General features: G+C 40.5%; 1 protein-coding gene across 1 annotated transcript in view; it reads right to left on the reverse strand.

The window, feature by feature from the left end:
• Positions 1–1,401: 1,401 nt before the first annotated feature.
• LOC124776847 (kinetochore protein NDC80 homolog) overlaps positions 1,402–17,142 on the reverse strand; it is a 165,908-nt gene continuing 150,167 nt past the window's right edge. The window contains exons 13-15 of the mRNA XM_047252015.1: positions 15,421–15,536; positions 1,744–1,846; positions 1,402–1,599 (exon numbers count right to left, since the gene is read on the reverse strand). Of these exons, the coding sequence (XP_047107971.1) occupies positions 1,567–1,599; positions 1,744–1,846; positions 15,421–15,536 (252 nt within the window). The 3' untranslated portion in view covers positions 1,402–1,566. The remainder of the gene's footprint in view (positions 1,600–1,743; positions 1,847–15,420; positions 15,537–17,142) is intronic.

The following is a 17,142-nucleotide window of genomic DNA, read 5'->3' on the forward strand; positions in this document are numbered from 1 at the left end:
TGACTCATCATCAGTGGAAGCAGTGGCCACAGCAATGCAGTAGGAGACAAGTGGTGGTGCATACATGTAGTGCACGGAGAATTGCCCGAACACTGGAGATACCCATGAGCACGGTACATAAAATCCTATGAAGCATCCTTTCTTGCTATCCATTCAGAATTACCCTGTGCACAAGTTGCTTCCTGCTGACCTACCAGCATGAGAGGCCTTTGCTTTAGAAGTTCTTGCTCGCATGGAAACTGACATTGACTGGCCGTGGAACACTTTGTGGACAGATGAAGCCCACTTCCATCTGACAGGATACGTCAATACACAGAACTATCGAATGTGGGCACCAGAAGATCCACACGCAAATCACCCAGCACCACTTCATCCTGAAAAAGTCACTGTGTGGTGCAGGTTTACAGTATCATTTATCATAGGATCATATATTTTTGGAGAGACAGGTGCTTTCGGTCCTGATACCTGTACCGTCATTGGTAAGTGCTATGAGTGTCCTTTGCACAACCACATCATTCCAGCTCTCCAACAGTGTGAATGGGATCATTTTTATGCAAGATGGCGCACCTCTGTACATTGAAAATTCAGTTAAGCAGCTGCTGAAGAGTCATTTTGGAAATGCTAGAATTATCAGCCAGCATTTCCCTACATACTGGCCGTCCCGAGCACCTGATCTTAGTCCGTGTGACATCTGGCTGTGTGGCTATCTGAAAGATGTTGTGTTCAGTGTTCCGACTGCTGCATTGAAGCCATGCATTGCGCAACACATTCTGAACGTGATCCCGGAAACTCTTCGATCAGTTGTGGAACATGCTGTTTCTCGATTTCAACTTGTTGCAGAAAATGGCGGACAGCATATTGAACATGTTTTGCACCAGGCACATGGAAATTAATAATCCAATTTGATTTTGATTCATGCTTTTTATGCAGTTTTTGGCCTCAGGACAACTAAAAACCAATTTTTCAGATCCGATGCAATATGACCTTGCCATGGTGGATGGGCTTATGTAACTAACAGCATCACACCTGTACACCCATGCATACCGAGTGGTACAGTTTGTTTAACGTCAAACTTACACCTTGGGCATTGTTGTTGATTCGTCAAGCAACATTAAATTATGATGCTTACAGCTCCATCTACTGGTATTACAGCACCATCTATTGCTAAATTTTGCAACTATTTATTTTTCTTCTGCCATACGTTTTCCCCCTTCTCTGATAATATTCTGTTGCAATTTGATGTCATTCTGACCAGTGGTGTTATTTCTACAGTGGTTTGAAAGTTTAACCTTAATTATAATCACCCGTATTTTCAAAGTTAAGACATACACTTGGCTACTCAAACACCCATCTAACAAGATAGCTCACAGTAAAGTGTAATTGAAATACAAAATCACATGCTTAGCTTCATTTACACATAGTAAAATATCTGTAACTTTAATAGTTGTAAACATTACAGATAGTGGGTCTGTCACAATCTTTGATCACATATAAAATGGCAATGAAACACAAAGTCACAAATTTAGATTTGATTGCAGAACTGTCCCGATCTGCCGTCACAGGACTTCAGAGTTTGATATCAGTCCATCCAGATTTTTCCTGATGGGAAAAAAGAATACATGGTAGAAAAGTTGAATTATACATATCCAGACAGAGAAAATTAAGTAATATTTTGATGCCAGTTTTTGAAGACAGAAACCATAATGTACAAAAATAATAATAAGCATTTTGTTGTACACTTACTATGAAGTCTTTCTTAACTTCTAATAAGTTCTCTTTCATCCACTCCAATTCTTCCTCCTCCTCTTTTATTTTCTGTTCACCTTCAGAAACTACAGTTGCATACCTGTAATAAATAAATGTGTTTAAAATCAACATACCACCTTTACATAGAAAACTGATAGTGTAACATTAATTTGCATAAATTAGAAAAGAAAACAAATATAAAGCCAAACATAAAACTGAGAGCAGAGAATGTTGTTATCCCAACCCTGCTGCACAGAATTTCCCTGTGTGCATTTTTATTTATTTAATTTACATAGAGAGGGTTAGTATCATCCCAATGAATGCTACAAGTCCACAACATAATCTTTAAGGGAACAAGAAAACCATGCACAATACTAAGAAAAATAGTAAAAAAGTTTCAATTTCATGTTTTGGTTATTGACTGGCAAACATTTTAATTATTGTGATTTTCTATGGAGATTTTGTGATTAGATACATACACAGGCACACATGCACAAAGACAATACTGAAAGAAATACAAGACGCTAAACCCTGCAGCAATTCTCATAACTGAGATGGGGTATTGTCAGAGCAGAGCAACACTGATCAAGTGAATCATCATAATTCATTTTGTGGAATTTTCACTTTATACTGCTGATTTATAATGAAGAGTATTAAATGAAATAAACCAATGCAATTATCTTCCTTATTCTTTTACACCTGAGTAAAACTGATATACCTCTGGCCTCACTGCAGATATGACAGATCAAAGTCGAAAGTAAAAGGTACATAAAGGAACGTAAAACTCTTCTACTTGTGTAAATGTAATGGAATACAGGAACATTATAATTAAAAAGTGACTTTTTAGGTTTCATGTTAATGGTTTCTCCTAACAGCCTAAACAGAAAGAGAAACAAACAGAAGTTGGTAAATAATAAGGCATTGAATACCCTGGTTTAAAGAGAAGCAACAGGAAGTTCAAAATTCATATAAAAAATGCAGTGTGATTGATAAACGTGAAGAAACTGGAAAGTACAGAGATAATGAAGCATTAATGAAGGATAATTCGCATGGAGGAGAAATGTAAGTAGATACAGGTTTTTTTTTAAAGACAGACAGACTGACTGACTGATGGAGGGAAAGGGGGGGGGGGGGAGGGATGGAGGGTGGTGGTGGGGGGGGGGAGTGGGGGAGGGAGGGCAGAACACTGGGACTACAAGAAGATAAAATAAGCCAGTACTATAATGTAGTGAATGATGTACTATTTCATTGAAGAGCAATATGAATCAGAATTGGTGTGTGTATACCTGAAGAATATGAGGAGACGTTAATAACGTATACTCACAACACTTGGGGACATTTTGGTGTTGTGAAATGTGCAAACGAACTGAGAATGTACTGTTACTTCCCAGACTTAGGTAGCAAAGTATGGAGTGTACTCAGAAAATGCGTAATATGTCAGAAAACAAAATCTGAGCAACAGAGGCAGTAAAGGCCTGTTACATCTGATCATTCCTGAAAAACCAGTAGCTATTTTATCGGTCGATATATGTTGACCATTACTGAGGGCTAGAGGAGGCTGTAAATATATTGTAGCTTTCTTGGACATATGTACCAAATATGTAAAATTCTACCCAATGGAAACTGCTACAGCAGCACCAATTCTGAATCATCTATTCAATGACTACATTCCGTGCGCTGGGAAGCCGAACGCGGATTTATCTGACAATGCTACAAATTTTACCGGATATAGGTGTAGGCATGCATTGGCCAGAGCAAATTTAATACAAATCTTGACTTTCACATATAATCTGGGCGCAAATGTGATTGAGAGGGCTTTTCATGAATTAAACAGATTTATGCAAACCTACTGCCATGCGAAACAAACAAGATGGATAGAATATCTTGATACCTTTGAGGAAATCATGAACAATTTGCCTCATATGACCACAAAACTTTACACCAGCTGAACTAATGTTTGACAGAATAGAAAGAAATGAATGGACGGATAAGATTCTGAAGATACCACAAGAAGAAACCCACTGGCAAGATAAGATTAGAACAGTGTTAATAAATCTCACTGAAATTGCAAGAAAAAGGAAGATAGATTTTGACAAGAGGATATTACAAAGACAATCCTTTTGCATTGGGGAAAGATTGTTATTATGTACACATTCATATGCGTCATTACTAAAAAAAAAAAAAAAAAAATAAGAAATGGCAATTAATGTACGAAGGACCAATTGAGGTAATTAGAATACCAAATCCAGGAGCATATCTAGTAGGACATCCTGAAACAAGAAATATAAAGGGATTGTAGCACAATGATGATTTAAAAAAGTTTCATTCCTGAAAGAAAATTATTTTAATTAAGAATAATATAAGCAATTTTTTGGTTTATTTTTTTATAATTTCAGATACGCATATGATGATTCAATAGAAATGCATAAGAGATGAATTATGTAAATATATATGTTTTGTTTCAGCAACATGATATTTAGTTGTATTAAGGAAAAGTTAATTATGATGTTTCTTAATTTCAGTAAAGACTATAGTTATTAGTGCATATCTGTTTCAGTTTTTTTATGAAAATGTTAGTATTAGGTACATGTGAATATTCGTGTCAAGAGCATATGACTACATATATTCAAGGCAGCGGCATATGACTACAGATGATAAAATATTTTAAAGACAAAAGTCAGTTCACTTGGTGGAGTTTTTGCGAAATTTGGTTGAGATAGATTACAAACGAGGATATTGGGAAGGAAAATGCTGGAACAGGTTGAGTGAGTGTGTGATTGTTGTGGGGTGTTTGAAATTAAATTGACATTATTTAAAGTGACGAGTTACGACAGCAGTTTAAGAGAACCGACTGGGCTGAATTTATGTAGATTTTGGGGTAGTAAATAAATTTGTAATTGAATTCTGTAACAGTTAGGTTTTGAAGAAAGTGGGGATTAGTTATGTATACTGTGAACAACAATGAACTTCCAATAGTGTGTGTTGCCAGGTGCAAAATAAGTTATGAACACGTGCTGGTGCAGTGTCATAAAAAGGAACTAGTGAAGAGAGAGAAGAGTTATTATCTGTGTGCTAAAGACCAAAGATATATTCAAGTGCAGCATATATGATAATGATTATTGTGCTTCATTAAAATAGTATGTGAAAACACAAAAGGGAATTACCAACAGAGTTTACCACGGACAACGTGAGTGTGTAGATATGGTACTCTGATATTCATAAGTTACTATATAAAGACAAAAATTGGTAAATATGATGAAAGATTACCCGAATCTCTGAATTCAGACCAGTTGCTTGAGAATGTAGAGTAAATGTACTAACCTATTTCGCACAGTGCTTTTTCATCAGTAATGATTAGCATTGATATTTGTTCCGGGTAAGTTACATGTTCACACATCACTGCCCTGTGAATGGCCCTGCTCCCAATCATCCCTTCAATCAGACACATGGTAGCAAGGTCATCCTCCATCTCTCCCCACACCTGCCCTGCACCCTCCACCAGACATCGTGCTGACGCCAGTATCAACATATCTTCACATTTGTTTATACCTGACTAGACCAATGCAAGAACACAATGTATAAAGATACTTTCAGATCTGTCAGTCGAAACTTTAAATAATTTTTGTAAATTACTGGGGGGAACATAAGGTTAAAGTAGCCTTGTTCCAGGTCTTCCATGGTTTCCCTTAGCAACCCTTGCCCAAATGGGAAGGGTATTCTGACCGGAAGTCCATGGCCACATTAGCTACTTACAGAGTTACTTAAACAGTTAATATCAAATTATTTAAGCTTATGATCAGTAGCGAGTGATTATGAAAGCTACTCAGATTACATAAGCGGCAAAAGTTGTCAACCGCCACAAGCATATTCCACTCAGTAATATTGTAGTACAAAAGTAGAGTCAATTTCTATCGTAATTTTGGTCCTGAATTGTCTGAGGAAAGAAAATTCGCGCCCAAGAGGGGCAATATGGTGTAACAATGTATGCAAAAGTTCTAATTTGGGTGCGACGAATTGATATTGTGGTTAACGGCATATACCAACTGCAAGAATAGGACGTTCTGAGTTAAGAACACATCCCTGTGTCTTACAGAACAAAAGATTTTGTTTTAAGGACTTTTTGTGAAGCAAATAGGGAGATCGGACATGTGAGAGGAGTAGAGAGATTTTACTGTTGTGAGACTACATTACGGTATATAGTAAATGTTCAAATAGATTTTGGCACAAAAATAAAATTCAATAACTAACATCAAGTATTCAAGGTGTGTATATTTCCACACAGAAATTAATTAATTATCATGGTACAGATATTACAAGATGTAGATCGCTCAAAGGTGAAGTTTCGGGCAACAGTGCGAACATGCATTTTCCACAGTCATAATATGATGAGAGATAATCTCCGAATTAATAAATTTTAACTTGCTAAATTCACCATATAGCGGAGATGCTGAGTCGCGATAGGCACAACAAAAAGATTCACACAATTACAGCTTTCGGCCATTAAGGCCTTTGTCATCAGAAGTCGACACACACACACACACACACACACACACACACACACACACACACGCAAGCGCGCATACACAACTTGCACACACGTCTGCAATCTCAATCTCAGAGAACTGAAACCACACTGCAAGCAGCAGCACCAGTGCATGATGGCATGATGGAAGTGGTGGTGGTGGTGGTGAGTGGGGGTTAAAAGCATTGCAGTTTAGATGGAGGGTGGGAGAGAATGTACAGACGGGGGGAGGGAGTAAGTAGCGGAAAGGAGAGAAATAAAAAGAAACTAAAAGACTGGGTGTGGCGGTGAAATGACGGCTGTGTAGTGCCGGAATGGAAACAGGGAGGGGGCTGGTTGGGCGAGGACAATGACTAATGAAGGTTGAGGCGAGGAGGGTTACGAGAACGTAGGACGTATTGCAGGGAAACTTCCCACCTGCGCAATTCAGAAAAGCTGGTGTTGGTGAGAAGGATCCTTATGGCACAGGCTATGAAGCAATCATTCAGATGAGGGATATCATGTTTGGCAGCATGTTCAGCAACAGGGTGGTCCACTTGTTTTTTTGGCCACAGTTTGTCGGTGGCCATTCATGAGGACAGACAACTTGTTGGTTGTCGTGCCTACATAGAATGCAGCACACTGGTTGCAGCTTAGCTTGTAAATCACATGATTGGTTTCACAGGTAGCCGTGCCGTTGCTATCTGGATTGAATGTGATGACACCTTATTCACATTCCTCCAGAACCTCAAGAACTATTCCCCCATTTCCTTCACCTGGTCCTACTCAACCCAACAAGCCACCTTCCTAGATGTTGACCTCCGCCTCATAGATGGCTACATCAGTACCTCCGTCCATATCAAACCTACTAAGCATCAGCAATACCTCCACATTGACAACTGCCAACCCATTCCATACCAAGAAGTCCCTTCCGTACAGCCTAGCCACCTGTGGTCGTCGCATCTGCAGTGATGAGCAGTCCCTCTTAAAACATACCAAGGGTCTCACTGAAGCCCTCACTGACTGTGATTATCCTCCCATCCTTGTACAAAAACAAATCTCCCATGCCTTATCTTTCCAGTCTCCCACCATGTCCCAAAGTCCCACAGTCCGGCCACAGAGCAGCATTCCCCTCGTAACTCAGTACCATCCGGGACTGGAGCAACTGAATTACATTCTCTTCCAGGATTTCGATTCCCTCTCGCTGTGCCCCGAAATGAGAAATGTCCTACCCACTATCCTTCCCACCCCTCCTACTGTGGTATTCCGCCGTCCACCGAACCTACACAATACACTCACCCATCCTTACACAATCCCTACTCCCAATCCCTTACCTCATGGCCCATACCCCTGTAATTAACCTAGATGCAAGATCTGTCCTCCTACCACCATCTACTCGAGTCCGGTCACTAATGTCACCTATCACATCAAAGGCAGGGCTACTTGTGAAACCAGTCATGTGATTTACAAGCTAAGCTACAACCACTGTGCTGCATTCTATTTAAGCATAACAACCCACAAGTTATCTGTCCGCATGAATGGCCACCGACAACTTGTGGTCAAGAAACAAGTGGAATACCCTGTTGCTGAACACGCTGCCAAACACGATATCCTTCATTTCAATGACTAATTCACAGCCTGTGCCATATGGATTCTTCCCATCAACACCAGCTTTTCTGAATTGCGCAGGTGGGAACTTTACCTACAATACATCCTACGTTCCTGTAACCCTCTTGGCCTCAACCTTCGTTAGTCACGGTCCTCACCCATCCAGCCCCTCCCTGTTCCCATTCCAGCACTAGACAGCTGTCATTTCACCACCACACCCCGTCTTTTAATTTTTTTTTATTTCTCTCCTTTCCAATACATACCCCCTGCCCCCTTCGCTCCTTCTCTCTCTCTCTCTCTCTCTCTCTCTCTCCCCCCCTCCCTTCCCCCCATTCACTAAACTGCAATAATTCAATGTCTGCCACACCCATCATACTATCCCTTCCTCTCCCTGCCCCAGCCTTCTCCTTATCCCCACCCAGTCGCCACTCCCATCATGCTCACAGTGTGGTTTCAGTTCTCTGAGACTGCAGACGTGTGTGCAAGTTGCGTTTACATGCGCGCATGCGTGTGTGTGTGTGTGTGTGTGTGTGTGTGTGTGTGTGTGTGTGTGTGTGTGTGTGTGCGCGCGCGCTGCTGACAAAGGCCTTAATGGCCGAAAGCTATAATTGTGTCAATCTTTTTGTTGTGCCTATCACAACTCAGCATCTCCGCTATATGGTGAGTAGAAACTTTTCTTGTCTGGTATTGTTACATTCCATCCTGGATTTTCCATTGTTTGATTTTTAACTTGCTAAATTGTTGTACCTATCATCCAGACTCACTAAACAACATAGCACACAGTTGTGCCGAACGATCTGTGTAGCGAGTAAAGGTTTTTGAGATTTCAGGTGGAGCAGATAACGAAGAGGAATTTCCGTGAGATTGCCATTGTGGAATACATCTCTTGCTCCCCTGTGATATTTAAAATGATTTATTTATATTTTCCAGGTTTTCAGGAGAGTAAAGATAAAAGGAAATAAGGAACTAAGCTAAACCACCTAAAACCTATAACTAAAACAATAATTGAAATAAAAGTACACATAAAGAATATTTATTAATAATAATAAATAAATAAAGAATATTTTTAATTAATTAACCAATAATAACAAAAATATATTGATATACCTTTCTTGGGCATGCAAAAAGAGAATCTAAAAGACATACTAGGCTATACTGAAGGTGGTGCTTTGGTAATTATATGAGGTAAATACATTAAAGTGTTACCAGACATGTCACTATAGCATAAAATATAGTTATCACTAGACATTTTGCTGTAGTATTTCCAGAGAGAGAGAGAGAGATGCAAAGTGCTGGAACCCTTGTATGTGTGAATATGTGTACTTCTACAAGAGAAAGAACAAGAGCTCAAAAGCCAGTACAAATAGTTTTCTGTTGCGTTTTTCTATGCGCCACACATCAGTCAAGTATAGGTGAGTGGCTGCCTTTCCTTTATTTGATGTGTTTTGCATATTGTTCTTATTCCATTCTGGACTTTTGGTCTTTTGTGTTACCTAGTTCACAGACAGTCAATATAAATTCTAATTTGAGAATCTATTTCACACAATTCCAGAAACCTGATATAGGAGTGTGGCCATAACAAGTAATTTCTTTTTCACAGTTAGCACTATTAAAAAGAATTATTTTGAAATCATGCTATGGAATGTAGAAGGTTTAAAATCCTCAGTTTTTTTTTTTCAGATGAAAAACTGCTCAGCAGTGATGTTCTGATCTTCTGAGAAACCTTTCTTCAAGAACACCAGAATATAAACTGCTTCTATGCCATACATGCACTGACAAAAGCTGAGACAGAAAGAAGACCATCAAGAGGAATGATACATTACTACAACTCATCCATAGGGCAACAAAGCACGAAGAGAGAAGACAAAAACTGAGACAACACAGTTAAACAACCTGCGAATAATAGGAATCTATATCAGACCACAATGTTCAGCTGATGAAGTGGTAGAAATCATCATGACTGCATTGGCCTAGACTGACCCAGATTCCTAACCCTGCTGGCAAGAGGCCTAAACAGTCAGGCTGAACACCAAAACACAGGCTCTTACAAAACCCATGGAAGAGTAAAGCCTAACACTCATCAACAAAACTCAGAATAAAACCTACGCTTCACAACGGCTCTAGTGCCACAACTATTATATTTGCTGCAGAAAATAGATAAAGCTCCAAAGCTTAACAATTGCAACAGATTGTCCAAGCACACTCATAATGGAACACCAACCAGTATGGATAAAATTTCAGATCATGATAATAAAGAGTAAGAAACAAAATGAACATTGATGAGCTCCAAGAAAATTCATCCCCAACGTACCAGTGCTGAACGTATCTGCTGAAGAAATACTATGCACAATAGAAAGAGGCAACATTGATAATCCACTGTGGAACCTAATTGAATTCGATTAGTCAGCAGCCCCTCAACCAATGAAGAGGTCAAGCAAACCAAACAGTGAATGCTACATTAGAAAACGCGTGATCCTGGAAATCTTGAATGAGTTTAAAAATATGCATAAAGAACAAAGTGTAACTCACTCCTGAAACAAAACAACAGCCACACATCCATATCAATGAAGAAGAATTACTTCAGAAAGAAGAAGTAAACCCTACAAAGCCCTAGAACCATGGAGAACAAAGACGACCTCAAGCACCTCCATGGAAAACCACTTTCATAAATGTATTCCAGAAGAGCAGCTCAAATTACACATCAATGGAAGCATTCCCTAAACTGCAAATGAAAGAACAACAAAATATAAAGGCTGAAGGCAACTTAAAAAAGCAAATCCCATAAGGCAAGTGACTCAGACAATATCTGGTATGAGCTAATGAAAGGAGCAACACTACACATTGTGAAGCTATGGGCAGCCCTATACAACCAGGGTCTAGAAATCATGGACATCCCCAAAATATGGTGAGAATCTGCAGTTACAGTGATCTACAAAGGAAGAGGACTGTAGAATGCACCAAATTCCTATAGTGGGGTCAATTTGGAATGAGCATTGCTCAAGATAATGAACATCATACTTGAAAAGCTCCATGACAACATCATGGCTATGATACTATAGGAACGGCATGGCTTCACTCATAGAAGGTCAACTACACAAGCAGTGTGACATGTTCTCCAATTCACACATGAAGCCCTCTCTAAAGCTAAAGGTCATGCATACAGAATCTTTGTAGACTCTAAAGAAATACTCGACAGGGTAAACAGGACTACAGTATTCAAAAAGCTACACCAAATACTATGTGCAGAAAGTCAGATCCTTAAATTTATAGTAAGCATCCTCCGAGCAAACCACAGGAATGCATGATGGATTATTACAGCACTAAGGAATCTAGCAAACAAATGGAGCATTACAGGGATACCCTTTAAGTCCCACTATGTTCAACGTACCTACCCAGGCCATGATCCAAAGGATATAATCAGACATAGTGAAAATGTGGCTGTATACCGATATGATCTTACTATCAGAGAGAAGAGAGCCCCTGCAAGAAGCCATTAACAAACCGAAGAAATGGTTCCCAAAAATGACCTTATCAGAAATAAGGATAAGACAAAAGCAATGAAATTCAGCATAGGCGACACCCTGGCAAACAATCACAAATTCACTGGTGGGGGACAAGAACAGGAAATAGTAAAAACCTATAAATATGTAGGAATCACACCGCAGGTGACATGCCATACCTTTTTGAAGCATATCAAAGATAGTAGTAAGAGTGATGACTAGTTTTAAGGTAAAGAAACAAAGTATACTATCTGTAAGAACAGCTATGAGACTATTCAACATAAAGATTGTACCCATTGCATCATACATCAAGCAATTTATAAGGAGAAACTTCACATACGCAAATCTTAAGAGAGACCCATAACAGCCTACCTGACAAGAATGCTGTGAGTCTGAAAATACACTCAAAACTGAATAAGCTACATCATGGTAGATAACCTACTTTGTGGAAGACCAGATGGCAGCTCATAACCTGACATCAACCTCACAAAGCACCAGACTCCCAGAAGACAGGCAGTAAAAAGTGTGACACACAGATCATGAATTCATTGCAGTTATTACAAAAAGTAAATGGAAGAAACCCAGCTTCCATTTGCATCACCCACCCACAAGGGTAGGTGTCTATGGACAAATATGCTCAACCAATGGATATCACAGCCTCACCAACAGTTGTCATTGCACTAATTTGGAGGATCTTGCAATACATATCACATGATCATGTGTACCAATTTATATTTGGAATGAAACTCTACGGTTAAAGAAACCTTTTCAAGTCTCAAACATCTATGATGTATATATGCAGGCCGAAGCGACAAATGAAAATCTGTACCAAGGCCAGTGCTATTGGAATACAGTTGGAGAGCCTCTGCAATGTTGTTTGAGTTTAGAGGAAAGTGGGCTGAGGTGAGAATGGGAATTTGGATTGAGGGGGGAGGCTTGCTAGGGTAGTCTGTGCAGTTGTGCAAAGCCACTGTGCCAGAGTGACGTAGTTAGCAAATCTTTCTGGTGACCAGGAGACCTGTGCTCGAATCCTGATTGTGGTACAAATTTTTATTAATCACTTCAGCCTGCATATATACATTATATTTGGAAGCTACAAGTTGTTGCCACCCTACACAATGCATCAGTGCATTGCACACTCTTGTCCATAGACCATGCATGCATCATGTCCAAAGCTGGCAGCCTATCAGATGTATACAAAATACCTGACCAAACATTCACATGGTGCAAGACTGATGTGATGAACATCATTATCTTACACACCTGCATGAACGGATAAATCTGCAATAGCAGAGCGTTGCCTTAGCTCAGGACACAGTGTGATGTACAAGAAAGCAGAGATTGTATCTTCAGTTTTGACCTGGGGCTGTGTGATAAGGAGTTGTGCAACTTTCCAACTAGGTACAGCCAAAAACCTTCCATTTGCAGCCGTTAGATCCACAGGGAAAAACAAAATTTCTAACAGCTCTATCACAACACACTGAGGACCCGCCTAGCTACCAACTTAGGTTTTTCTCCCAGCCTCGGTGACACATGGCAGCAGTACCAGTGACCCAGTGCACGAGCAAAACACCATGGCTGGGCGTCTGGTAGGAGACTCTGGACATAGTAACATAATGCATCTGGAAACAACACTGCAACAAATGCATTACCTGTGGAGGAGGCATCCATAAGGAGACCGCCAAAATGAGGACACAGGTAGCTGCTAATTGTGAGCAGTAACTAGCAGCAGCCACCTGACCTGACACTGTCCAACACTAGCACAACATGATGCGATACCAGACCTGAGAGACATATATTCACCACCTCTCACAAAGCTGGTATTCTTATCAAATGAAAACAAACTTTCCATGTGCCTAAGTTTTGTGGCCAACAAGTATCCTATTGTGTGACTGATTCAGAATCACGGATTAATTTGCACATAACTGATGCGACAGGGAATCCACACTTATGTGTGGTTCAGCCTTGATACCCGCATGCATTGCCTGGCCACTGCTCCCTATCATAAGCTAGCTGTGTGAGCTTAAGCACTGTTAGTCAGCAGGTTTTTAGTTAGCTTGTAACTGAGGCATCCCTGCACTTCCAGAACTGGAATTTAATGAGTGATACCTCTGGAAATACATAAAAATAATGAAAATAAAAATAGTATGGTTACGGTGTCGATTATGCTTTACTAGACATGATTTCTTATCATGTGGTGTGCCCTTGCCTTCCCCTGACCTTTGACCTGACTTATTCAGCACGATGCAGGGAACCTGTAGTTGAAGATGGACTCTGAACTGTTGTGCAACTTGCCATTTTTCACAACAACATCACTGCAAGAGGTGAAGGAAGTAATAAGTAACACACGAATCATAAGACTGTGGACTTGTAATCTGGCACTTAACCATACAAATGGTTCAAATGGCTCTGAGCACTATGGGACTTAACATCTGAGGTCATCAGTCCCCTAGAACTTAGAACCACTTACACCTAACTAACCTAAGGACATCACACACATCCATGTCTGAGGCAGGATTCGAACCTGTGACCGTAGTGGATACATGCTTCCAGACTGAAGCACCTAGAACCGTTCGGCCACAGTGGCCAGCCCACTTAACCATACAATTTATTGCAATCTTAAAAACTGTAACTTAATTTTCACAGGTTTTAACAGCTGCTTCAAATCATTGTTTGCCTTGATCTAGGGTAAATTATTGATTGATGAAAAACCCATTAGACAGTTATTAATAATTTAAAATTAATGATGTAGGAAAAGATAGAGTGCTACTTACCACAAATACGACACATTAAATTACAGACACGCACAATTAAAGACATTTACATAAAAATTTTTGGCAACAGTCTTTGTCAGAAAAAGAAAGAGAAACCCACAAAAGCAAGCACATCTCATGCACACATGACTGCCAACTCCGGCAGCTCGGACCGGAATGCAACTGTCACATGGAATGGAAGCAGAATTTTCGAGGGGGCAGGGGAGGGGAAGGGACAACAGTGTACAGGTGGGAGGAGAAAAGAGTGCAGCCTGACAGAGTGAGCAGGGACCATACTGCCAACAGGCACAGCGTCAGAAGGTTGTGGGGCACGGGGGTGGAGAAAATGGAGAGGAAACGGAGATGAGCAGAGAAAGATGGGCAGGTGTGTTCGCAGAGGATGGCAAACAAAGAGGGTGGGAGGCGAGAATGGGGAGGAGGTTATAGAACAGAGGAGATGGGAACTATTGGGTGAAAGGTGTGGGGATCATATGTTACCATAGGTTGAGGTCGGGATATTTACAGGAGCAGACAATGTGTTGCAAGAAGAGCTCCCAACTGTGCAGGTTAGAAATGATGGTGGTGGAGGGGAGATTCCATTGTTTAATTTAAAATTATATGTTTTTGTTATGTAAACACATCGTTTTTTTTATTATTGTATCCAAACTTCTAGTTGCTTGTTTGGAATCAGTGTATTATGCAAGAGCTGCACAAGATCTAGTTTACCTCAAATGAAAGATTACTTATAACTTATTACTTACAATTTATATACACAGTCCAATCTCAATGAAATTTGTAGATTATGAAGTGAAATATGTATGTGGTTTAATTTTAATAAATCTGTACAGTAATATTCTTAAATGATGATACTAATCAAATGTAGAAACAAAAATTCCAATTACTATCTTAACTCTAATCAGCACTAACACATAATACAACATTTTGTTTCCTTCATGCAAATATCTTTGCATTTCCATTAAAATTTAAATCCCCGTGTCTACAGTATAGTCCAGCTGCACCAATAAAATTGTTTTGGAAGATGCTATTTTCATAAACATCATAAGAAACCCTCCAGATAGGGGTTTGACATTTTAAGAAAGAAACATAAGGTACAATGAAAGTTCGAATTGGTTCTAGAAGTGTGCCTTGATCTTGTAATAGGTTAAAACAACTGCTCACGAAAAAACAGATCTATAATTTAATTCTGGTCTGACACAGATTCAACTGTCACCACACGTAAATAATATAAACAATAACAAAATTAATGAACTGATTTCCTGTAAGTCAATAGTTACATAGGAATGTTACGTACAGTTTTTTGTAGTCTTCTAGTTCTGCAATAACACTTTGAACTTCAGAGGTTAGCTCCTTCAGTATCTGCTGTTTTTTTTCTAGTTCTTCTTCCTTTTTTGCAATATTAGTATCAATCTGGAAAAAAGTTTTTATTTAGAATCTGCAAATGGACAAGATCAACAAGGACAAGTACTGAGAATTAATTTTTTTCTTCTAAAAATAGCATGTCATTCTGAACAGAAAGAGACAAACAATGGAAAATCCAGGACGGAACGTAACAATACGAGAGAAGGCAAGTTGCTACTCACCATATAGCGGAGATGCTGAGCTGCGATAGGCACGATAAAAAGATTCATACAATCATAGCTTTCGGCCATTAAGGCCTTTGTCCGCAGTACACACACACACACACACACACACACACACACACACACACACTCATGCAAGCGCAACTTGCACACACATCTGCAGTCTCAGAACTGAAACTACACTGCGAGCAGCAGCACCAGTGCATGATGGGAGGGGTGACTGAGTGGGGGTAAGGAGGAGGCTGGGGTGGGGAGGGGGAGGGATAGTATGGTGGGAGTGGCGGACAGTGGAGAGTTGCAGTTTAGACGGATGGTAGGAGAGAAGGTGCAGAAGGGGGAGGGGTAAGTATCGGAAAGGAGAGAAATAAAAAGAAATTAAAAGACTGGGTGTGGCGGTGAAACGACGGCTGTGTAGTGCTGGAATGGGAACAAGGAGGGGGCTGGGTGGGTGAGGACAGTGACTAACGAAGGTTGAGGCCAGGAGGGTTATGGGAACGTAGGATGTATTGCGCCGGAAGTTCCCACCTGCGCAATTCAGTAAAGCTGGTGTTGATGGGAAGGATCCATATGGCACAGGCTGTGAAGCAGTCATCGAGATGAGGGGTATCATGTTTGGCAGCGTGTTCAGCTACAGGGTGATCCACTTGTTTTTTGGCTACAGTTTGTTGGTGGCCGTTCATGTGGACAGACAGCTTGTTGGTTGTCATGCCTACATAGAATGCAGCACAGTGGTTGCAGCTTAGCTTGTAGATCATGTGACTGGTTTCACAGGTAGCCCTGCCTTTGATGTGATATGTAATGTTTGTGACCGGACGGGAATAGGTGGTGGTAGGAGGATGTATGGGACAGGTCTTGCATATAGGTCAATTACAGGGGTACGAGCCACGAGGTAACGGATTGGGAGCAGGGGTTGTGTAAGGATGGGCGAGTGTATTGTGTAGGTTTGGTGGATGGTGGAATACCACTGTAGGAGGAGTGGGAAGGATAGTGGGTAGGACATTTCTCATTTCAGGGCACGGCGAAAGGTAATCAAAACGCTGGCGGAGAATGTAATTCAGTTGCTCCAGTCCCGGATGGTACTGAGTTACGAGGGGAACGCTGCTCTGTGGGACTTTGGGAGGTGGTGTGAGAATGGAAAGATAAGACACAGGAGATTTGTTTTTGTACAAGGATGGGAGGATAATTACAGTCATTGAAGGCTTCAGTGAAACCCTCGGTATATTTAGAGAGGGACTGCTCATCACTGCAGATGCGACGATCAAGGGTGGCTAGGCTGTACGGAAGGGACTTCTTGGTATGAAACGGGTGGCAGCTGTCTAAGTGGAGGTACTGCTGGTGGTTAGTAGGTTTGATATGGATGGAGGTACTGATGTAGCCATCTATGTGGCAGAAGTCAACATCTAGGAAGGTGGCTTGTTGGGTTGAGTAGTACC

Source organism: Schistocerca piceifrons, chromosome 2, assembly GCF_021461385.2.
Source record: "Schistocerca piceifrons isolate TAMUIC-IGC-003096 chromosome 2, iqSchPice1.1, whole genome shotgun sequence".
Classification (NCBI taxonomy): Eukaryota; Metazoa; Arthropoda; class Insecta; order Orthoptera; family Acrididae; genus Schistocerca; species Schistocerca piceifrons.